The sequence below is a fragment of the Camarhynchus parvulus genome, chromosome 8 (genome assembly GCF_901933205.1).
Source record: "Camarhynchus parvulus chromosome 8, STF_HiC, whole genome shotgun sequence".
NCBI classification, from domain to species: domain Eukaryota; kingdom Metazoa; phylum Chordata; class Aves; order Passeriformes; family Thraupidae; genus Camarhynchus; species Camarhynchus parvulus.
The window spans coordinates 10075557-10099953 of NC_044578.1; the positions used below are offsets into that span (position 1 = coordinate 10075557).

At 51.5% G+C, this 24397-nt stretch overlaps 1 protein-coding gene across 2 annotated transcripts in view; it reads left to right on the plus strand.

Moving 5' to 3' along the window:
- Positions 1 to 24397, plus strand: part of ERI3 (ERI1 exoribonuclease family member 3) — a 129268-nt gene that overhangs the window by 91462 nt on the left and 13409 nt on the right. For both annotated transcript variants that reach the window (XM_030953481.1, XM_030953480.1), the window contains exon 7: positions 1611 to 1710. In XM_030953481.1, the coding sequence (XP_030809341.1) occupies positions 1611 to 1710 (100 nt within the window). The remainder of the gene's footprint in view (positions 1 to 1610; positions 1711 to 24397) is intronic.

Sequence of the window (24397 nt, forward strand, 5' to 3'; positions counted from 1 at the left end):
CTGCATTTTCTCTGTGGGATGGTGCCCAGGAGAGGGAACAACACATGGAACCACTTCAGCCACCCGGAAGCTGGGTGGCAGGGTCCCATCCTGCACCCCAACCTCTGGCTCCCCCCACCCCGTGGCTGGCTGGCCTGCATCCTGATCGTGGCAGGGAACATACCAGAGCGTGTTTGTCAAAGGCGAAGGAAATCTCCCCGTTGTGTACACAAAGTGTAATTTCAGTGAATTATGCATAGACTTAATTAGGAGTTTTAATTGCTAATCATCTCCCAACAGGATTAGCAATGCTGTCTATTAATTATCTGTGGAGCCCTCTGTTTTGCTAAGGCAGGAGTAACAAAGCAGCATGAATGGCTACATGGGCCACTAATAAATTAACTCCCCCAAGCCTCGTGGCTCCTGGGGGGCTGCCAACAGAAGGGGCTGCACAGGGGCTGGACCTGCCCACTCTCAACAGAGCAGCACGTAGCAGGAAAGAGGGGCTGGCAGGAGGTCCCAGCAGCAGGCAGGTGGCTGGTGGGCTGGTGGGGGACGCCTCTCTCAGCTCTGGTCACCCAGTTCATCCCCATTCCTGCTGCAGAGAGCACCTTCCTGGCATTTGCAGCCTGCGGAGGGTGTCGGCAATGCCTGCCACACTGTGGCTGCGGTTAGCGATGATCCCCCGCTGCAAGAGGGAGATAGGGGCTGCTGGATTGACCTGATCTCATCTGGGGACAATGGCCCTCACAGCAGCAAAGATAGCGCCAGCATGAGCGACGCTAAGCCCACGCACCCTTCTTACTGCTCACAATGCGTTCCGAGCTTAATTCCTCAAGATGAAGAAGATACGTGGCTGTCAGGCTGTAATTACAGCCCTGCGTGTGACATGGAGGCCTGGCTGCTTTTATGTTTGCCTTGTCCAGTGGGTTTTTGTGCTGCTTGGGCTCCCAGCTGCCTTGATCCTCCTGGAAGCCCTGCCAGGGGATGCCATGGGTATGAAGCAGGCTCCCTCCGGCCAGGCTGCAGGCTCTGTGCAGTGGGGTGAGCAGTGCTGGCTCCCAGTAGGATTTGTTCCAGTGATGGAGGGAACTGAGGCAACTGGGGCTTGGGGGTGGAAAGGAGAGGGAGCTGGGAGGGCTGTGCCTGCCAGAAGAGAAGGAGCCTGCTGGCCAGGCCAGCCTGGGAATGAGCACACCTTTCCAAACCCCCTGACCCCTGTTGGTGACCCTATTAAGGCCAGAGTGGGTGGATGTTTTTGGAGCAACTAAGGGACATAGGGGATGAGCTTATAGCTCCTGGCTTGCCCCCCACAGCATGGCAAAGGTGGCCTTGAGTGATGCAAATCCCTCCATCACAAGGGTTTTCATGTGTACAGGACACCACCAAAGGCTCTGAACACCTCTAAGGAGAATCAGGTGGGACAGGGCAGGGCGAGAGCACTTTGTGTGGGCAATTCCAGAAGAGCAGCTGCGAGGGTGATGTGCAGGTCCACACTGAACACGGTGAGCACAGACACACACCAGCCCCTGAACACAGACCCACTCCAGCCCCAGGAGCAGTCAGACCTGGGCAAGTACAGATCGTGCCTGCACATGGGCTGTGTCTGACCCTCTGCTTCTCTCTTCCAGGCGTACAGCTTTGCCATGGGGAGTTGGCCAAAGAACGGGCTCTTAGACATGAACAAAGGACTGAACCTACAGCACATAGGGAGGCCTCACAGCGGGATAGGTGAGTGATGCTGCCCCGTGCCATTTCCATCTCCACAGCTGCTGCTCCGTGTGTGGGATGTGCCTCAGCTCTAAGACATTGTCCAGTCTGGGGTGCTGAGAACAAGCTAAAGGGCTGAAGAGACCGCAGCTGGTGGAAGGGACGAAGATGTGTCAGGGCAGAATGGGTACATGGATGACTTCTCTGTCCCTTGCACATGCTGGTGTGCCCGACATACCTGCCTGTCCCTCTGGCTGGGGAGCTGCTTCTCTCCTAGACTGCACTAGCAGTGCTTGGGTTAGGGTTGGATGTGGTCAGCACTGGGTGCCTGGAGCACAGCACAAGGGTCCCCAGCTGGGTGGGATGCTCTCCCTGTTGGACCAGTCCTCCAGTTGCTCTGCATGCTGCAGTGCTTGGAAAGGAGGCTGTGCTGCCTGGCTTGGGAACTGACTGGAGAAACACTGCAGAGTGAAGATGCATTATCCCAGCTGGAGAACTGAATCATCATCCTGTTTGTTAACACATATGATGAGCTTTGTGGTCCTGCAGTGTGCTCTAAGATAAAGTGATCAACAGTGCTCTGAGATAAACAGTGGCAGAACTCCATGTATCCCCCAACTCCTCTGCACCGGGGATCAAAGTGATATGAGGGAGACCTGGCCCAGGACACTGAGGCCGTATATCTGCCTGCTGCTTAACACTGGGGATGCAGAGCTGGTACAGCAGCAGGCTGTGGTACAGGCAGGAGCTCAGATTTACTGGGCTCACTCAGGGCTGTGACTCAGGGCTGCATCGCTCTTGTCTGTCTTGTTTCTCTGTGGAGCAGTAGATCACCTCTTGGAGATCAGTGATCAGGTATTTTCTCTGCCTCCCAGCCCTTCATCCACAGTGACTTTTGAGCATTAAAGTTTGCAAGGAGGTAAGATTTACTTGGAAAAGTCACTGGCTACCTAGGCCTTGAAGAGGCTGTTTAATATTGTTTCAAGACTCTAACCATTAAACTCTCCAATCAATCCAAGTTAAGGAGATGAATTATTTAAAGCTCACCAGCTTTTAATTAGCAGGGTCCTTTTGAACTATGGATCTGGTTGCATTATTGACAGAGGTAGCATTAAAATTTGCTTCCCTGCCTGGGAGCAGATTTGACTGGATTGTGTGCCATGTTGGGAGGCTCATGAGGAGGGAGCAGGAATTGCAGGAGTTGTGTGTGCATGTCATGCTCTGGGGACTTGGGCTTTTTCTGAGGTTTCTGAGTAGATGCAGAGTTGGTTTCTGCTTCATCGTTCCTCATTTTATTTGTGTGATGAGCTCTCTTGTTGCTGTCATCCCTTACTCCAACAAAGTGTCCCCATTCTCTGGAGTATCATCTGTCTGCTCTTGGTTTCTGCTCCTTTATCTCAGCACTGTTGTCTTGCACAGGTGTGAATCCTCTGCCTGACAGAGTTCTGGGATTTGGTGTTCATGTCCCTCCTCATTCCAGTCCTTTAGGAGAGTTTTGCCAAACTCCCTCAGTGGAGGAGTTCTGCCAGTACAGGGTGAGGCAGCGAGGCCCAGCACCCAAGCTCCCTTCTGGCAGCGCTCCATCCCAATGAACCTGCCTTTCCCTTACCTCTCTATTCTTCATGCTTTTGACTGCCCATGCATCAGGGTTGGGAGGTGCCATCCATCCCTTTCCCTGCTCAGGGCTGCCCTTCCTTTCTCTCTCTGACTGTAAGGAGCCTTGATCCCAACACAGCCCTACCTCTCAGCTGAATAAAGGGCTGTCAGCCTCTCACTGCCCACAGTGAAACACGGAGCTGGCTGTGGATCTGGGGATGGTCCCATGCCATCTAGAGCCTCCCTTCTCTTTGTGCTCAACCCTGGAGTGCAGCAGTGTTGAGGGAATGTTAGGGAGCTGAGAGGAGGCTTCCTGGGTCATCTAAGGGGGGTCAGCCTCTGATTTTCATGGCCCTCATGGGTCACTGATGGCCAAAAATCTGCAAGCCAAAGAGGACTGAGAAGGGAGCAGCAAGGAGATTTGATAGCCAGCCTCACCAGTTTCACAGGTAGCATGAAGTGTAAGAGTGTCTGTGCAACTCCTTTCCCAGCAGTCTGGGGAGCCTCAGCACGCTTATGCAGGAATGCACAACACGGATGTTTCCCTTCAAATCTGACAGAAAAATTGCAGTGGATAGCCACTTGTTTTTGCAAACAATTTGCAAGGAATTTTGCCGTCTTGCCTGATGGATTCTGTATTGCTTTGTTTTCAAATCAGTCTCTGTTTCACTGTCTCAGCAGGTATCTGTTCCAAATCCCTGCACTTGACATGCTCTGGGACCAGTCCTGCTCTATGCTTCATCTTCTTTCCTTCATCTTGTTCAATATCTGCAGAGTTCAGGGTGCTTGACACCCTGCAGGGCCAAGGCCAGATTCTGGATGGGAACCACCTTTGGCATCCAGTGGATACAGGCAGGATGGGCTCGTGCTGGAGTCTCCCTCCATCACCTGGAACACACAGCTGCACATACAGCAAGCTGCTGCACAGAGCTCATGTTCTAGCTTTTGTCTGGTTTCTATTCCTGAGCAAGTGAGCTGCAAAGCTTATTGAGGGGCTAGAAGAGTGATTTTTGTTCCCAAATACACCAAAATGTATCTGCATACACTGCAAATACAGCTGCCTTGGGGTGGGATGGGTGCAGGTGTGGTGCCATTGTGTTCTTGAGAGGGAAAAGGCAAAGGAAGGGGGAAAATTTAAATATTTCAGGATTAGGAGATAGAAAAGTCCTGCTCCAGAGGGTGAGGATGCAGGGATTCCTTGGGAGATCAGAAAGGAGTAAAAAGGGTATGAAGCCTATTCTTTCATGCCCTTTCCCAGGTTGATGTTTCAGCTCTAAGGATTCCTTCTGGGGTGAATGTGTCCCTGGAGACTAGAGAGGATATTTTTATGCAATTTCCATCTCTTCTCTAACGCAGGTTAGATATGTGTCAGCTCCAGAGTGGGCTGTAGAATCCTGGGGTGAGGAACTTCTCTTTGTCTGCTGTTTTCTTGGCCCTCAGCAAAATGAGGTTGAGTCTTGCCAAGAAGTTACTCAGTCTTACATATATGGGGACATTGCCATTCTTAACACATGTGTTTGAGGCGGTGCTTGCCAAAAACAAGCTGCAGCTTTTAATGGGAGTCTTGGCAGGCAAAGATCAGCATTCACAGGCTCACACCACTGGTACCTGTGTTGGGGTCTCTCTGCTGGGAATCAGAGACTCATACAAATCAGAAGGATTAAAATCTCAGGTTTTAGTTGTGATTTAAATCAGATAGCAGATCACCTACATTCAGAAATTAATTTTCTTCTGGTTTTGTTTTTTTTTTTTTAATGTGTTTCCCTGAAAAAAAGGTCAAATTTTACTGAACAGCACCTATCAAACCAAGTGCAGCTTTCCTTACTACTGCCCAGTTGTTAAATCTGGTTATTCTTTTACTCATCCAATACTCTATTTTTGCTACATTTATTTTGATTGATTATGTAACATAATATGCCTTCAGTCTTAGTTTTTAAATATTTTTAACGTTAGAAAAACGGTGAATTACTGTTTGTTCTTGAAGAGCTGGTGATTAAATTATTACTCATGATTGCTCTTTTAGATGAAAACTGTAATGCCGTGCTAAAGTACCTCAATGGTAGTTAGAATTGATTTTATTAGGAAAATCCTCTTTCCCTTGCAAATAATCACTACGGAAGGAAATGTAAATTTCAGAATACTTTTTAGGTAAAAAAAGCCCTGGTACATGAAACCAGTGGGCTGGAAGAGTGTTTCTGGAAACCAGCCTTTCAAGGTATTAGAATGAGTACATCTCATCCTCTCTCACCTTAGTTGGTTGGTTGGTTTGTTTGTCTTCACTTATTATGGAAAGATAAGAGACAAGCCTTTTTTATTTTCAATCCTTTGTTGTTTCTCAGCTCTGAACTAGCCAGTTCTTGAACTGAAAATACACCAAAACCAGCCAAAAATTTCCGAAACTGCAAAAGTAGCAGCTCCTACTGGGAAAGTTTTATTCTTGTTTGTCAGCTCTGCTTCCCTCTCCAGTGCATTGACTGTCTTTAAAACATGACATTACTCCTTGCTACTGATCTTTTTTGAATCTAATTGAATGTAATTGAATCTTTAAAGTTTAGGATTTCGCACATACATTTTTGTGATTTTAGATTTAGATGTAAATGTCTGGTTTAGGGTTTGTTTGGTTTCTGTTTTTCTTTTTAGGGGAAAGACAGTAACTAGGCTGCTGTGTCTCTTGCTAATGAACCCTCCCAGTACCATCCAGGTGACCAGGAGATCTGGTCCCATAGTAGCACCCATCTTGACATGGTGCCCTCACTGGGCTGTTTTACACCAGCTGTCATAATCCTGTGAGCTCTGAGCCTCTGCACAGATGGCTTCACCACCTTCCCTGCTCCACAGTTCCCTTGCCGGGGCAGTGCCATGCTCCCTCTGTGGGGGGATCTCTGCCCATGCCAAACAGAGCAGCCCCACCTGCCTGGGCAGGTCAGCAGCCCATGCAGTGAGCCACCCAGCAAGGCACCATGCCTCCCTGGCTCCATCTCTCTCTTTTCATTTACTGATTGGAAATCTCGGAAGGTTAGGGTGTGATATTGTTCCTGATCCAGAGCATTAATTAGGCCTCGGAAAGAAGAAGAGGAATTGCGTGTTTTTAACAGTGAGGTTAATGGGATGCTCGCAGAGTAGACAGTTTTAATGAGCTTCAACTCGATGTGCAGTGAGTTTACTCTTTGTGTTAAAAGGGTCACACTGCAGTAGTTTGATGTGGATTGTCTCCTGGCCCCCAATGTCATAGGTGAGCGTCTGTCAGAGTCCAGTCAGAGCGCATTTACTTAGTGACACGATTCTAATTAACTACCTCGAGCTGCCACAGCCGTGGGGAGCCGGGGCAGCGCCTGCCAGGGTGCCTCCTGCCCATGCAGCCATCCCTCTCTGCAGCTCTGTCTCGCTGTGCTGGACTGCTCCCCGTGCCGACGCTGCAGGAGAGGGCAGCGAGGGCTGTGCTTGCCAAGTGCGGTGCCAGGTGATGGGCCACCCGCCCTAACGGGGCCTGGGGCTGTCAGCGCCAGCTCTCCCCTCTGGAGCTTGGCGGGGATGATGAGGCTGTGCCTCACCCTGCAAAGTGTTGGAGGTGTGTGGTCCTGGCAGCTTGCTGGCCTTATTTCCACCTGCTCTCACTGTTCCCCGTTTTCCTTTCCTGTCTTTCCTGCCTCTCCCGGCATCTGTGGTATCCTCAGTCATCCTCGGTACCCACCTGCCTCCCCTGCATCAGGGCAGGGGGAACAAGGAGGTGGACAGAATTTTGTGAAACTTCCTTTCATGTTTTTGACTATTTTTCATCCTGCCCCATGTGGCAGAGCCAGTCCCACCAGGGTGTGGGACAAGCCCCAGAGAACCTTGTGCTGCCCTAGAGCAGGCATGCCCCATTCTTTTTGAACTCTTCACTTCTCAGCAGAGGTGACACTTGCACAGCACCATCCTTCTGCTGAGGGATCCTGAGAGGGAGAGCTGAGAACGGGGCTCACTCTTGTGGAATGGGGCACTGCCCTGCACACAGTGGCCCCTGCTCAAGGCAGAAGGGGAAGGACTCTGAATTAAATAATTAAAAGAGACTTAAGTAAAAATCAACAGAAATGTCACCAAATGAGCAGTGTCATTTTAAATTAGCGCTCATAAAGGTCAAGCAGATCCAGAACAGGTGGAGCGGCTGCGTGCCGGGTGTCGCAGCCAGGCGGCGTGTCCCGGCACCAGGCAGGGAGCAGGGACCAGCACAGCCACTTGTGGGGCCATGGGCACAGGGACAGCGAGGCTGGCGGGGTGAGGGGTCCTGCTGCAAGCACCGGGCCCCACATCCCTGAGGAGCGGCGGGGAGGGAGGGCTGGCCGGGGCAGCCGGTTAGAGGACGAGCAACTGTCAGAGTCCAGTCAGAGCACATTAACGCGGTGACATGATTCTAATTAACTACCGTGAGAGGTGTCACAGCTGGAAAAGCAGTGAGCAGAGACAAGCTTTTAAAAAAAGAAAAAAGCAATGTGACAGTCTTTTTTTTTCTTTTTTCCTTTTCTTTTCTTTCCCTTTTTTTTTTTTTTTTTTTTTACTCTTGTGTGCTCTCTCCCCTCCATGTGGGAGTGGATCTAAAGATAATTAGGATGTCTGGCTGCCTGGGAACCTGAGCCGGGGCTCTTTTGCTTTCAGTCATTTAAGTTTTCGACATCTCTCTGAAGGGACTTGGTGGCGCAGTGGATTACTGCGCGCCAGAGTGACAGAACACTCTTCTAATCGTAAACCCTTTTTAGAAAGGATTCTGCTCTCCCTTTTTCCCCTGGAGCAGCAGGGGGTATGTTCTGATCACTGCAGCTCTGTTCCCATACATGCTACAATGGGAAACTCAAGGTCTTTCAGCTGTTTCCTGCAGTTAACAAAGGAGGCACAGAAGAAAGAAAGGAAGGATGATTGAGTGTTTGTGTTGACTGCACTCACCCCTCCATCCTACCCTGCCAAAAGTTGGTCGTGCCCATCTGACCCCTGACTGCCTGACAGGGGTGTGATGGGTTTGTCACACCTTGTCCTTGGCTGAGGGCTCGAGGTCCCCAGAGAGCAGCCTTTGGAGGAAGTGTTATGGCTGCAGGGACTTCAACTGCCTGAGAAAAGTCAGTGTGCTTCCATGTGCTTCTCCCAGCCCCCAGGCAGGCAGTGGCAGTGCTTGCTCCCTGGGGATGTGTGGAAGGTATGCCCGAGTCCCTCTCTTCTGGCTGGAAGCAGTTGTTTGCAGCACCAGGGTTAGACTGAAGATTTAAGAGGGATTTCTGGATTGTTTGCTCTGCTGCAGTGCCTGGGAGGCCCAGCTGCAAACCAGGGCAAGTCTGTCTCAAGCCTCAGATCTGGCTGATCCCCAGCAGGACGGCATTGCCATCATCTCAGAGCTGCCCTTTGGCACAGCAGCGGCTCTACCCTCTTCCTCTGGCTTCTGGTTTTAGGAGTAGAGGTGGGGACTGTCTCCCTTGGCAAGATTTGCTGTCCTTCCCTTCCTCACTTCCACCCATGCCAGCTGTGATTCTCAGCCCAACACCTGGCCCAATTTCTGTCCCAGTGATAGATGAGAAACCTTTCAAATATATTTTCATATCACTCTCAACGTTTGTAGTGGGAGCACCGGGAGAGGCTGATGGTTTGTATTATATTTGTATTATGTCTGCTCTGTTTTAGTGATCAGCCAGTCCCAAAACAGGAGTGTGCAGACCTGAACTGATCTGTGCTGTAATGACCCTTACACTGCCTTGTACCCATCACACTCCTGGCTATTTGTCCAGTCTTTTCAGTTGTCTGTGGCTGAGCATCGCAAAATATCCCCCTCACACAGTACTGGAACAACCCTTGCACTGCCCAAGCCCTGTCCAATACTGTGCTGGGCAGGTAGAACATCTTTGCTGGCATTTGTTCCCCTGCCCCTGTAACAGACAGCACTTCCCAAGCACCGTGATGCACCCTCTGACACAGTGAGATGTGTTAGGTGAGAAGCCCTGCAAGATCATTAACTTTCTACAGAGCTTTTTCTGTAGAAAGTAGCAACGTAAAACACCAAGTGACATTTTGATTTCCTGTAGATTCTTTTGGTGCCTTGATGTCTCTGCAATATGTCCCAGACGAGGCTAAATGGTGGCATGTCTTCCCTTACCTGTGAGGAGGGGAAGAGTTTCCTGTTAATGAACATAAACATCTCAGTTAAGGGCACAGATTATCTGCCCTGCTCCACACTGGACTTTGGTGGAAGGTGTCTTTTAATGTCCTACTGTCCTGCAACAGCAGTGTCCCCACATCTGCCTTTACATGACTGCATCCCAGGGGGTCACAGGCATGCTGCTGTCCCTCTCAGGTTAGCCCTTGTCTCCAGGGTTTGGGCATCTACATTGTCCCCTCTCTGTTCTCCCTAGAATGTACAGGGCTGGTGAGCACTGTGGTCTGCCATTGCGAGGAGAGACTCCTGCCCAAGTTTTAGTAAGGATCTGCCTTTAAGGAGAGTGATGGCAGAGGTGCAGAGGGAAGGCTGTGTCAGCAAGGGATGCCAGGTTTAGAGCTGCCCCGCTTCACCTAATGAGAACCAATTGCAAGGTGCAGGAGGGCAGGGGGTAGCAGTCAGCCAGAGAGACTCCACTGCAATTTAACAAGTTTTCATTCCCCTGAGTTCCCTGATAAGACCCCCCTCGAAGTCTGTACAGGAATTCATAAGAATAGGATAATTAGGATGTTTCAAAGCTGCGACCCTCAGAGGAGTCCTTGGATTAATCTGTTTTTTCGCTTAAAGACATCTGTAACTACAATCTTTGTTTCTCTCCTTTTCTTCCCCCCCTCCTTCTTTTCCCTTCTTGTCTGTCTCTGTATCTCCTGTCAAACCGTGGCAGACGTAAATGACAAAGAAATCAGAAAGAGAGATCAATGCAGTCCAAATTAGCACTTGGAGATAGACTGTGCTGGAGATGTCAGAGCCTGACCCCAGTTGATCTGCCAGCCTCCACTGGTGATATTATGCAAATTGCATCCATCTGGCAGAGCCCAGTAAAGGACTAATGGGGCAGGGAGGGGGCCAGGACCACGCGCCTTTGGGAAGAGGAGAGAAATGGGGGTCTTTGGGGAGGGGGGTCCATGATCGACAGGGGAGATAAGGTACTGCATTGGCTTCCTTTGCACTCCTGGGTGGATTAAAAGCCAAACTCCAGATAAGAGATAACCAAACTTCATTTTGCTTTTTATTTTTTTCCTTATTGCTCCCCCCACGCAACCTAGTACCAAAAAGAAGGGGGGAAAAAAAGGTGGTTCTTGGCGCTCGTTTCCTGCACGTCATTACCACTAATGGCAGTTTGAGGGGAGAGACAAAGTCAGGAAAGAAAGCAAAAAAAAAGCTGGCTGCTTAAAAGACTGTTGTAATAGGAGCATGGATAATAGAAATCTCAAATTACGGTGATCGCCTTGTTAAGAAGTTTGAAAATACAGCCAGATTGTCTTTAATGAGAGAAATATGGCTGTTAGTTAGTGAAGGAGGAGGGAATGGACCTTGTTTCAAGATCTATAGCTCGCCCATCAAAGAGGCACTGTCTGTTTCATTTCAAAATCCTGCTCCTCTGCCTGATATTAAAAATAGTTGTTAAAGGCTTTGACTAGCAAGACGATTCTCTTTGACTTCCTACTCTCTTTCCACCTCCCCCAAAAGACTTGGCTAAGATAACTTCTGCTTTTAAAAAACAGCTAAGCAAGGAAAGAAAGAAAGAAAGACGAAAGTTTTGGGGGCTGCAGGATAATACTGCCCCTGGCACTCCAGGGTGCCTGGAGCCTTAAGCCTGAGCACTGCCAGCACCGTGGCCATTCCCACCATGGCAGAGGGGAGCCTCCTCCATGCCATGTGCTGCTGTGTTGAGATGAGTGCTGAGATGTGGTACCACCACTGCCTTCCTCTGGGCAGCCCTGACCCAGGCACAGGGCAGCAGTGGCTTTTTTGGCATCTGGACCCCCATTAAGTGCTATGATGCTTCTTTCCTTTGCTCTACCCCGAGCCTGGGCAGTGGCACCAGGCCAGGGCTGAGGATGCAGAGAAGAGCTCTGACAGAAGCCAGGTCTGGCAGCTGCCCTCCACCCCCGCCTCTTGTGAAGAGCTAAGGGGCACCTCTGTGCTGTTAGGCTCTGACCCGTAACTCCTGCCTCGCTGTGGTGCTGACAGTCCCCTCTTCGTTCTCCCCTGATATCAAAGGATCACATTAATTGGTTTCAGGATCGTGGCCCCATGTCCTGAGCGGCCTGTTTAAGATAACGAACTCAGAGTGTGTTAATAGCTGCTATAGCTCAGCAGAGGATCTAGGGACAAGGCCTGGATGGGGAAGATGCTGCTGGGTAGGGAAGATGGGCATTCACACATAAAAGTCTGTCCAATACTGTGTTTTTCCCTGTCCTTACACAAACCAGTGTAATTCCCTCACTCCCAAGCTGCTAACATTTTGAAATCCCGGGGCAAAGGGCACTGGCCAGAGGGGAGAGCTGCACCAGCCAAACTGTTGCCCTTTCCCAGCACGGCCTTGCTCTTTTCATGGGTCTGCAGTGGGATTAGAGGGGATCTGCTCATATCCTCCATAGCTTGAGACTCTTCCCAAAGGTGAAGCTGCCACTGCACAGGATGATCCCAGCTGTGCCATTAATCACCCAAGTTCTGGCTTGTTCCTTATTCTGCAGGAGAGACCCGCAGTGGGCTGCACCACGATGACAGTGTTTCCATCTGCTCCTGAGAGTCATGAGCAATCCTGCTCCAGCTTGGGTGGGAGCTGCATTCTTCTAACACAGAGGAGCCCAAGCAGCTTCTCCCAGCCTGGGCCCTGAACTGGGCTGTGAGTGTACAGGACCTGAAGGGGAGGCAGGAGGGGAGGGTCATGGTCGCTGCTAAGGGTGGGTGTACTAGTCCATGCTGCTGGGACCAAGATTCCATTTCAGTACTGTAGTCTGACAGTGTGCTTGGAGTGTCTGTCCTGTGTGCTTGGAGGTCTCTGAAGAGATGGCATGAAGAAGGGGCTCAAGAGCTCCTATGAGTTTTTGGCCAGTTGATGGCCCAGGGATGCAGCAGAATCAGCTGGCTGGACTGTCATGCAGGGTGGGCTGCAGAACTGTCCTTCCTTATCCCCCCATGGCACAGAGCTGATTTTTAACCATGGAATACCCCTACCCAGAGATGCGATCCAAGCCCCACAGTGATGGAGAGCGCCTGGTAGTCCTGGGTCACTTTTCCCACTATAATTAGCCTCATTGTTAATTACTTGCAGGCATGTGATGTGCAGGGGTAGCATCCATGCAGCCGGAGGGGCTGCCTCTGCACAGACCCTCCTGCAGTGCACCAGCCCTGCCCTGCCCTTTGTCTCCTGCCCACCTCAGCAGCAGGCGTGGCACTGGTGCTGCTGGTTGCCTTGGCTTCCCAAGGCAAGCATCTCCCTGCCTGCTGCCACCTCTCAGCCAGGCCCCAGAGGGAAGGGGACCTATGCCCTAGCACTGCTACCTCAGGAGCCTTTCCCCAGGGGCTCTGTGGATGGGGTGAGCCTGCAGACAGCAGGACCCCCAGCCCTTTGCCCTAAGGAGGGCACAGCAGCACCACCTTACCAGGAAGCCCACTCCAGCCCTTAGCTGCCAGCTGCTGAGTGCTGGGGGTGTCTGGGCCAGGTCCCCTCTCCCATGCTGTGTGCTTTCAGCCAAGAAACACTGATTTGGCTCTATGTGCATGCCCAGGAGTCTTAGGGCTTGGCAGGTGGGTCATCTCCAGCACCCACAAAGCCCCCTGCTCATGCTCTCACCTCTGAAAGTACATACATAACAGCCAAGAGAGGCAGAGGGGAGAGAAAAGGAGAGACGCCAGCTTTGCCTCTGCGCTCCCATCCAGAGCAATCTCCTAATGAGAAGAATATGGCTGCTAGTTAGCAGAGGGGTGTGTCCTGTAGGCTAAAATGAGATAGTTACACTGCACTGATTGAAGGTTGAGGTTAGAGGGCAGCACAATTATGTTCAGGAGATTCAAGGGCTCTGTTTGATGCAGCAGTTCTAAGCTCCCAGCCAGTGTCAGTAGTTTAGCTCAGGGTTTCTTTTTTTTTTTTTTTTTTTTTTTTTTTTTTTTTTTGTGGGCTAAAGACAGGAAGGATAAAAACTATGGGAATGAGTTGTTTCTATTATTATAAAGTGGTGTGAGTTTTCTTTTTTTTAAACCACCAGTTCACCCCCCTTTGGCTTAACTGTTTCCTGATCATTATATTTTAAGCTGCTCAGAGGGAAGAAGAGCGCATCCCTTTCCCCCTGGAGAGCAGCTCTGAATTTCCCTCAGACAGGGAACGCGATTTTCTGTGTCCATTTCTGCTCAGTTCACTGACTAAGGATCAGGAAAGCAATTAGCAGTTCAAATTATGCCAGCACCAAATTCTTTGTCTCAAAATCATGGGTTAAGAGTTGCAAAAGAACCTTAATTGTCTGGTGCTGAACTAGATGTTTTTTTCTGAAAGCATTTCCAGTGCTTAGGGCTGTTTGTGGGGGGAGCCTCTTGTGTATCGAATACTGTGGTTCCTTTTTCCAGAGCCTGCAGCAGTGTTCAGGCACTGCAGCAGCATCTCTGGCCTCTCCAGCCTGTCTCCCACCATCAGGCTAGCTGCCTTGCAAGCAGCCATGCATCCATCTCAAGATGATCCTGGTCACTGTCACCCATCTCCACTGTCCTCTAACCCTCTCTGGTCACTGCACTCAGCCTCAGCCACCTGCATGCGCTGCGGGGAGATGAGGACCAAAGGGACTGCTGGCCTGCAGCAGCAGCACATGGCAGCCCCATGCTGCCTGTGGAAGGAGGCTGTTGCTCTTTTGGCGACAGCACCCAACCATGCTGGGCTGAACACGAGGTGTTGGCCTGCCCATCTCATCCACCCCATCTTCAAGGATGGATGAAGGGATGCCTGCCCCTTTCTCTCCTTGCCTGCTCTCCAGGGCCTGTTTTGTCCCAAGCCCACACTTCACATTGCCTTTTGATCTGAGTGACAGCCTGGTTTATTTACTCTAATGGTTCTCAGTTTTAAATGTTAATTCCTCCCTGAAGAAAATGTCTTTTCAGGATGAGTTGCCCATCAGCAGAGACATGGAGGGTGTGTTGGCATGCCCAACCTCTGTGCAGAGCCAGGCCTTCACCCAACAGGCAAGAGCCTGGAAGGTGATGCCTAGGGAGTACCTCAGTCCCTGTCCCCGCTGTGGCTGGGCTGTCCCAGGGATGCCTCCTTGCTGGGCAGATCTAGGTGGGATGGATGCACCCCAGGCATTGCAGTTCATCCCTGTGCAGCCCGTTTGGCACAGTGCCACACCCCAGTGTCACAGCCCCCCATAATCCCAGCTGCAATTAGGGGTTGATGGATTGTCCCCAGGCCAGGGTCTCAGTACAGCACCCTAAAAAGGAGCCCTAAAAGGGACGAGGCACACGCAGAGACGGGCAGGGGCCTGCTGGGCTGCCGCCATCCAACAACAATTTCTAATCTTGATTGGAGAGGAGGGCGGTGGGCTGGGGGGAAGAATCAGAGATAAATGTTAGCTCATTTCTTAAGTAATTAGTTACCTCCTCATCCCCATGTTGTAATTGTGAACAAGCTGTAATGTTTAATTAGTGTGTAAATGAAACCCCAATTTCATAATGGCTGCGGTGACAGCGCTAAGTGAGACAGGCACAGAAGGGGCCGCATTGTTTCAGCAGGAGATGAAGCTGTCGCCCAGCAAGCCAAGCGTCTCTGGGAGAAAATGGAAATGATAAACGAAGTGAGGCTAATTAGCAAAATCCTACAGGCCCCACTGATGGTTCTCATCAAGGGGAGGTAATGAAGCGGGCGGGCCAAGCTGAGGGGGGATTAATTGGAGCTGATTGCTGCACATACAGGCACTGTAGAGCAGTGCATGCGGGGATGCAAACTTTTCTGCTTTTCTCCTCTTGCCTTTCCCCCTGACCCAGCTGTGGGTAGAGCCTGTAGGGAAGACACAGGTGAGAGTCTGGTTCTGGAGCAGGCAGGACACAGATGCAGAGGGGAGTTCCCTGCCTGCAGGCATCCGGGCAGAGGCACATGGGCACCCATCCCATGTGAAAGGATGAGTATGAAGGATCTGAAACATTGGAGAGCTGCTGCAGGGCTAGTTCATAGCACAAGGAGGATTACAGCTCTTCGTTAGCTGCCTTCAAGTCCCTCCTCCTGTGCTGACTGTATTTTGAGTGTAGACATTTGGAAAGTAAATAAAGCACCTCTGTATGATGGTGCTAGGGAAGGGATGAGTCCTCCATGCTCCCCCTCTGGGTAAGAGTTTCTGCAGACCTGATACCTGTGGCAGCACAGTGTGGCAACCGAGCCAGAGCTCGCTGTGGTGGGGGAACCTGGGGCATTGTGGAGCTGAACTTTATCCTTTCAAGCTGTGTAAGAAATGCCCTTTCTGCAGCTGTTGGCACACAACCCTGATCACATTGCATTACTTAGTGACATTTCAGGGAGCACGTGGAGCCCCGCTGCCAGTGGGCTCAGTCCCAAATGTCCCATCCCTGCTGCGGATGGGGTTCAGCTGCCTGCAAGCCAGGCTGCCCCACAACCTGCTCTTTACCTGCTGCCAACTCAATATCAGAAGTGAGCAAAAGCCTTGCCAAGCAGAAGAGAGGACAGCAATACCTCTCAGCTTGCATGCTTTAGTCTGTCCAAGCAAGTTATTCATGGCTGCATGTGAAACCATGGGACCATGAGCAGGTCTTTTCAGTGTCTTGGTCTCCTTTTCTGACAGAAAACGAGAAAGTGAGTTGTCTGCTTGACAAGTGCCCATACCTGGCATGTCCAGTGCCTGCCCAGAGACATTGCATCCCTTCCTCATGGCATCTCCAAGCCCCCTGCTGCCTCTCTTGCTGAGTAATGAGAGATTTCCCTGGGCCTCCGAGGGCTCTAAAGAGGGGCTGAGCAATATTATTTATTCAGTTGTTTACAGAAGCGTTTGATCGGGAATAGTTCTTCACTGCCAGCCTGTTGTGTATTATTCATTGCAATAATCTCCACAGATTGTGATAAACTGTAACTGCGGCGGGGCAGCGCGGAGCTGGGCTGTGCTGCCACCGCTGCCTGCTCCGGCCTCTAAAATATCGGCAGCTGCAATCATAAATCTCAATTTACAAGTGGGACTATTGCACGGGGAGTTATAGTTATACTAATGATTACTTCTCTGTCTTATTTTTCATGTTGCAACAGAGTAATAAATTTTTAAAAACAGCCTGGGCAAAGCGTCAGCAAAGGCTGTGCGTCCTCTCACACGCTGTCAGCAGAGAGGGGCATTCCTGTTCTCCAGCAGGCATCTCGCTGGTGAAGAGAGCTCAGCTCCCTGCATTGGTTTCCCTGCTGAGAATGGGGACTGAGCCCTGCATTTGTCACTGACCTAGTCTGTGTCAGTCAGACTTACGAAAACCTGGGGTTGATGGGGCCAAGAGGTGGGGATCTGATGACTGAGAGTGGAGCTGGTGTTTGAAGGGTGTATCTTATTCTTGTAGCTCACCACCCTCCCAGCCCTGGGGCTTTCCCAGACAGAGAGTTAGAAGCTGCCTTTTTGCAAACAGTGTGCCCACAGTGTGGAAATGGGGTGATGGCTTGGATGGTCCCACCTGAAGGAAAGCCCCCTTCCTGGAGCACAGCAAGGGTCAGAAGAAAAGGCTTTGGGTTAGAGGAACTCAGACCTTGCTTCCATCCCCATCTGGGAGCAGTGACTCAGGGACACCCAGTGGCATGCCTCCTGGAGGAGTCACCATGGGGGCACCCCCCAAAGACCAAGTCTCTTGCCCAGGAGGCAGCAGTGGGACACGGGGTTCAGCGAGCATTTCCCAAGTGTTTATCACAGCTCCGAGGTCTGTGATGTGAGGCCTCTGATGGATGCCTCCATTCACAGACTTGACATTATGATGTACAGGGAGCCTAGAGATATATAGATTTTCAAAGTGGCCACTTTGAGCATAATTATAAATATCCAACCTCTTTACATAGTGAATTGTTGCCAGGGAAAGAAGGACCCCAGGAGCTCTGAAATTTGGCATCTAGGATTTCTTGAGAAAGGAGCCTTGGCAGAGGTTTTCCACCCATTTTGGGGCCAGGAAAGCGTGGGTGTTAAGGGATGATGCTTTTCCCATCCTGAACCCCCCTGGCAGGTCCTCCCCCATTCCTCATGGTGCTGGCAGTGTCTCTCTGTGAGGGACATCTCCAAGGCACTGTCTTGGACCCTCACCTCCCCTGCTTGTCTGCAGCAGCACACTGTGATATGATTTTAACTGCTTCCGAGTGGCTGGCTCCCCTTCCAGATCACGGCACAGAGCACCAGGGGCATAATGGAGCTGGGAGCAGGTGCTCCTGGTCTCTGTGCCTGATCCATGGCCCCAGAGACACAACAAAAGAGAGATCTTCCCCTAGCCCATGGCTGGCTCATCCCCTTGGATGGACTGGCTAGCCTTTGAAGCATCGCAGTCCATAGAGGGCTGGTGCTCAGCACAGAGGGATCAGCTTTCAGGTGAGCAAAAGATCGCCCCAGCTGGATGGGTGCTGGGTGCAAAACCAGCAGCTGAGACCTGGGCACAATCAGGAGCACTCCCACATGCCCTCCTTGGATTCACAGGCTCCTAGAAAAAAAGGCAGCTGCCCTTTTAAAACCATCTGGAAGTCCCCTTATCATGCTTTTATCTTGCCATTTGGATGATATTGGAGCATCACCATGTCCATTTCCATGCTGGAATGGGGTGAGTGTGCCCTGGGGAAGGTCTCTGCAGGCAGCTGTGTGCCCATCCCTGTGTGTGTCTAGGCTCAAACAGGCACTGGTTTGAGCCTTCCCCACCCTGGGACTGGGGCATGCTGGAATATTGAAGCGAAAAATGAAGGGAATGTTTGAGGATTTGTGTTCTGTTTGCAAGCAGGGTCTGGAGGAGAGAAGGTCAAAGAAGAAAATTGGAGCTGAATTTAAATCAGTGGCAGGTAGAGATTAGAGCAGTGGCCCAATTAACTGCAGCAAGACAGGTGGAGGCTGGGGGAGGGCTCCAGCTCTCCAGGTTAGGACCCCTCATTGGACCCCGGTTCTGGTCCATGGAGATATGAATGCCCCAGACAAAACAGGGAGCATGGCCAGGGACTTGGGATGGGGACTTTGTGCCAAGGACTTGCTGGTGGGTAAGGGCTGGAGTAGCTGGAGGCTGTGGATGGTAGCAGGAGACCTAGGCGGTTTGGTGTCAGATTGAATCCCACTCCCTCTTCCTTCTCTGCACATCTTGCCAAGCTCAGTCTGCCTGCCCATCCACATACCAGCTCTTTGTCCTTGTTTTCTTGTCCCAGTCCCTTCCCCCATGTCCTGCTATCATCTCAGCTGCTCCCACCACCAGCCCCACTAGCTCCCCATCACTGTTTCCTCCTGCTTGTCTGTGCCTTGACTCCAGCTCTTGTTGGTGCAAGTGTTTCAATGAAACAGTTTCCTCCCTCGCACTTCCTGGGGAAGTCGTCGAGCACCCGGAAAGCTGGGTCCCTCTTCCCACGCAGGTGTGTAGGGTGGGTGCCAGGAGGGCTGCAGCAGCTGGAAGCAGGGCCAGCACTGGGATGATTGTCAGTGCACGTGCAGCTGCCCAGGGCCACACGCAGCTGTCTTTGCCCAAAGTTGGCTTGATTCTGATGGGAAATCCAAAACATTCTGGGTTCCAAAAATCACCTTCTCAACAGACGTCAAGGCTTTGTTCTGAAACATCATGGTAAATATGAAAAAGCTTGCACTGGCAAGTAACTGGAATTTAAGGGAAATAGTGACATTCTTGTCATTCTTGTTATGGCAATGTATTAATGGTTTGGGCTGGAATTTCCTGGGAAAAGAATTCAGTGTGAGTTGAACATCCAGCATAGAATGTCTCAGCTGAATCACTGAATTTTGGGGAAAATCACTGTGGGTCACATAAGAGCAAGGGCAAGCCACCAGCCCTTCCTTGCTCCCAACACACGTCCCCCATGTGCTCCTGAGGTCGGGGCAGCCAGGAACACAGCTCCCATGTCTCTAGGCCTACAGGGGTCGGGCTTTGCTCTCTCCAGCAACCCCGTGCACTGCAGCATGTTCCACATTACCCAAAGAACATTAATTAACATTGCTGGAAGATCTCAGGAAAGGTGCAATTTGAATGGTCTGGCACTACAGTCATTCGGATGCTGAGTTAATTCAATCCTTGCACACAGTACTCCTACAGATTGTTGGCTTTAAACAAACAGCGGTGACAGATTTGTTGCTGCGGAAATGTGGTCATTAAGTCAGGAGCGTGTGTTTGACCTGAAAGCGATTGAGTGATGGATGCAAGTCATTTTAAAGCTGCAGCAGCCAAAGGATGCTCCTTTTGGAGAGCAATCTTGCATCTAAGGAGTGTAAATAATTTAAACAAACAAGTAAAGTAAGGTGAAAGCACTGCTGTGTTGGGGCACTAAATGCAAAGCAGGGCAGTGCTGCCAGTCCTGTGGTGAAGGAGAGCTCCTTTGCACAGCACTGTCATGAAGAGGTGCAAGGTACCAGCTTAAGGGCTGTCTGTGGGGATAAATGGTACCAACCAAGCTCCCATCACTTCACAGTCACCCGTGGGAGCTGTGCATCTGCTACACTCTGAGTGTGAGCAGTGCAAGCGCTGTGGGATCCCCAAGGAACAGTAATCAAAGTGGATTGGTGGAGACACCTCCATGTCCTGGAAGAGCAGGACTCCCATGTCCTGCAGTGTGGCACTGTGCCGCTCCAGCTGCTCCTCTTGTCAAGCTGAAGGAGGCTGATACTCCCTTGGCTTCCAGACAAGGTCTGGCTTGTCTTGTCCAGCAAGGAAGGTTTGGTGAACCAGGAGCTTGGCATGCTCCATGCCAGCCTTGCTCTGAGCCATCCTCTCATTGCTGCTCAAGATCCTGTCGCCCACAGAGTGTGAGCAGGGAAGGATTTGATCTGCTGTGGTCTGCGGGTGTGCGCATTGTGCCCCTGGATGTGGTGTCCCTGTAATGGGGCTGGCACTTACTGTGCATTAGGAGCAGCCACCGCTTAAGCCTCAATATCTCGGCCATTTAATTTAATGGGTTTTTTTAAATACCAAAAGCAATTAAGTTCACATTGTGAGCTAATCGCCTACAAAATTTCATTTCAAAGATGCTCAGACTGTTTGTGAGAGAATTGCTGGAAAGCAGCCCAAATATGCCACCGTGTCTGTCTGTGTGTCCTTCTTTGCCTTCCCTCTTTTCCAACCAGAGTTAAGCAGACTTCTCAAAAGGAAATAATCACATTCTCAGTTCCCTGCTTTTCTGATAGTTTTTCTCTGGTGTGAATTTTGCGTGTCTAAGTTAAATGCTAGTGATTGGTGATGATTTTAGTGCTTAGTAGGTACTACAAGAGTGGAAAACAGGGGTTTGAGGTCTGGCTGATGGGCAAGAGCCAGATAGCTGTTGTTGGGGAGTGAGTGGGCACACAGCTGTGTACCCAGGCCAGGAGTATATGGTGGGAGCTCTGATTTTAGCTTGTTTAACCACTGCCTTGAGGCCATGTGTCTGTGCCACTGTCCCTGGGGGTATAAGAGGTGCCTGAGCAGTAGCACCCAAACCTTGCACAAGCCTTTCTGCTTTGGAAAAGTGTTCTGGCTGAGCTGTTTGCAGCATGTCCAGCATGTCCCATGGTGGCTGCCCTCCCTATCTTCCTCCTGCCTTAGCAGCTCCAGCCCACGGCATTCATCCGTGGCAGTCCCTGCAGGGACCAGCTTGCCTGTAGGCTGCAAGGCTTTATCAGATCGGAGAAGAGCCAGAGGTCTTTGTCAGAGATTACTTGTTCTCCTAAACAGTCATGTTACTGAATATGGAATAATCTCCCCTCAACATCCAGCTGGGGGTTTTGTTTCATTCACTGTGGGCTATCATGTTAACATTCTCTCCTTAAAGCACGTTTGCCAGCTGAGTCACCCACGTGATGCCCATCACCTGACCAACACGGTGGGCAGGTGCACATTCCACACCACAGTCCACCAAGCTGCCTGCCCCCAGTGTGTTTGGCTGAGCCATGCATGGCTGCCATCCCATTTTGGCTGTGGTGTTGCCTTCTCCATACTCCCATTGCCATGCCCCTCAGCTGGTTTCCCTGGCTGGCAGTGGGGAGGTGATTTATGCAGTCCCACGTGCACCCGGTGAGTCCAGCTCTCTGTGTTTCAGGGAGATCCATCGCACAGGGAGGGGAGGTCACTGTGTTGCAGGTTTGCTAACCTTGCCCGCTTATTAAAAATGGTAAAAGCCTCCCTCAGGACTCGTGAAGTATAGATCCAAAGAGCTCCATATGCTGTTCCCCTTAATGAGATGTCTGCCTGAAGAGCAATAGCAAAACACACCATCCAGTGCAGGGTCCCTATAGCTAGATGGCCTGGCTGTAAACAGAGCCGTCCGTCTTAATGGGCTATCGTGTAAAAACTTCTCCCAGTCAATAAATCAAAGGGGCTCCATTTATATCATGTGCTGCCTTCGCTATTAGGCTGCCTCTGGATGGCATGTTCTGATACAGAGCTCCCCGGGCCTGCCAGACAAGGCCAGAGGCTCTAATAGGCATTTAATTTAGGCTTCCCCGTGCTGATACCCGTGCAGAGTTCAGCATCTGGGACTCAGCAGGGGCTCCCTCGCGGTTTGGGGTGGCCCTGCTGTGCAGGAAAGGGCACCCGTGGATCGGCACCTGGCAGGCATCACCTCCCCTGCCCTGCTGGGTAGGAGCCTCTGGTGTACAGGGAGCCAGACCCTCTCTGTAAGGGGTGTGTGGGTTTGGCGAGCACCCCACTCGGTCGGGAGCAGCAGCCACAGCTTGGCGCAGTTACTTATTTTTCATCCCCTCCCTTGTGCTGCTCAGATGCCACCGGAGGAAGTTCCGCTTCAGCCACCATCCCAGGCAGAGATATTAGTCCTCATTACTAATTAAAGGAAGCAGGAGTAATTGACGGATGGTGGATGGCAGGGGAGCCAGTGTGATGAACAGCCTCTGTCCCTGTGCCGGGGACGCATGCTGAGCGCTACCTGTTAGCTACAAATAAACAAACCTGATAAATAATAAATAGTTTGAGAAGAGTGGGAAAGCATTATTTAAATTAATAGGGATTAGAGGGAGAGGTCTGAAAGAGCATTCCTCCAGATGAGCTATCCGTGGACAGACAGGGACTCATTTGTTGCAGACTGGAGTAAACAAGGAGAAGGGGAGGATTCATCACAGCATGGCCTCGCAGCGCTTCTAGGGCTGGCAGCAGCATGGCTGTACTTCTCCTGGCCAGCCCTGCATCAGGGCTCCCTGTGTGCCGCTGCCTCACCCATGTCCCTGTGCTGTCACACCTCTGGTGCCAGCCTGGGGCACTGGGTGCTCTCAGGGAGTCAGGGTGCTGCAGCAGAGCAGTGGGGAGCAGATGCTAGGCTCTGGCTGCTGGCAGGGTCCCACACCACGACAGGGCACCTGCAAGTTTTCACAGACAGCTTGATGGCTACCTGCAGCCTGCCTCCCCCCAGGCACTCACTGTCACTGGGCTGGTCCCGGCCAGCAAATCCGGCTGCAGGGGGGTCTCTCCTCACGCCCTGACATTTGGATACCACCCTGCCCGCTCAGGGCAGGAGGCTGGGGCGGTGGAGGAAAGAGGAATGCTGCGGGAGGGGGGGAAAAGAGGGGAGGACAGGCGCTCTGCTCGCTATCACGTCTACTCCATCTTATCACCACAGTAATTTGATGATAAAAAATAATCCGAGGCTGGAAAGGAAACATGTGTAGTGGAGTAAAGATTGAATGTAGGTGGATTGTGCCCTGGGGCGGCGGCTGGGAGATAGAAGGCAATGTCCTTCTGTTTGACATACTGCCGAGTCACAGCCGTGCCCCCGCCTCGCCTGGCGCTGCCCGAGGCGCGGGGAGCCCGCTGGCCCCTGAGCCCTGTGCCGGGCAGCACGGTGCCTCTGCGGCCCCCCAGCACCTCCTACCCCTCCATCTGCACCTCCTGTGACCCCCAGTACCCTGTGGGGTGCTGCCTCCTGCCCTTCCACCCCAAAGCTCGTTCCCAGCACACTTCTGGTTATTTTTTTTCCCCTTTGGTTATGCTTCACAACTCATTTTATCAGCTGTCAGTAACCAAATGTCTTTTTTAAGGAGTGGGTTATAGCCACTAATGTACTGAATGCTATTGCACTGGCTGCAGTTAGTGTTCCACGGCTAAATTACTATAATTAATGTTCCACTAGAACTGTTTGTAACAGGCGGCTGCGGGAGCCCCGGGTCTGGGCTTTCACAGCCACTGAATTATCTCTCCTCCCCGGAGAAAGCGCCTCTCACAAAGGGGAGGGACGAGGTCAGCACTGGGACAGGCAGGCGCTCGCCGAGCAAACTCCAGCAGATGAGTGGCCCGGGAGCTGTTCCCGGGGTACAGACCCTCTGTGTCACCCCATCTCGGCTCTGTGCCCCGTGGGAGTGGCAGGGTGTGCGCTGGAATTCCTGTGGGCTTGTCAGGGCACTGCTGCATGGCCAGGGCTTCGCCTATCGCCCTCCAGGATTGCATTTTAAAGATGGAGCACGGTGCCTAGAGAAACACTTACAAAGGGCAGTCAGCAGAGATGTTTCCCTGTGCCAGGCATGGCACTTCAGCCCACACTCCACACCAAGTCTGCACCCAAAACCATCCCTGCTCTCGCCTCTCAGTGAGGCCGGAGGTGCAGGGGGAAAAAATTTGCTCGGCGGGCACACACACCCCTTGTTTCGCTAAATGCATTGTTCAATACCTGCAACAAACAGATTAGCCGAGGCTTTATCAGGGACAAGAGAAGGGAGAGCAGTGTGATAATGGTTTTCAGCAAATCCTCGGGCTGTCACAGATTAGAGCCACGGCAGGAGCATTATCAGCCCTTTCCTCCTCTCCCCATCACCTCCCCCTTTGTCTCTTCTCACCATCGGATTTCTCCAGCCAATCTATCCCTGAGAGAGCCGGGCAGATACAAGAAGAAGTCGGTTTCCATCTGATCTGCAATTGGTTTTTCTCGGCAGCCGATCCGTGTCGCAGCATTGATCCGAGGGCCCCCCAGCGCTTGTCACCTTGCGTGTCTGGAGAGGAAGGTGGCCCAAGGAAGGGGGGCTGGGGTGGGGATGCTTTAAACTT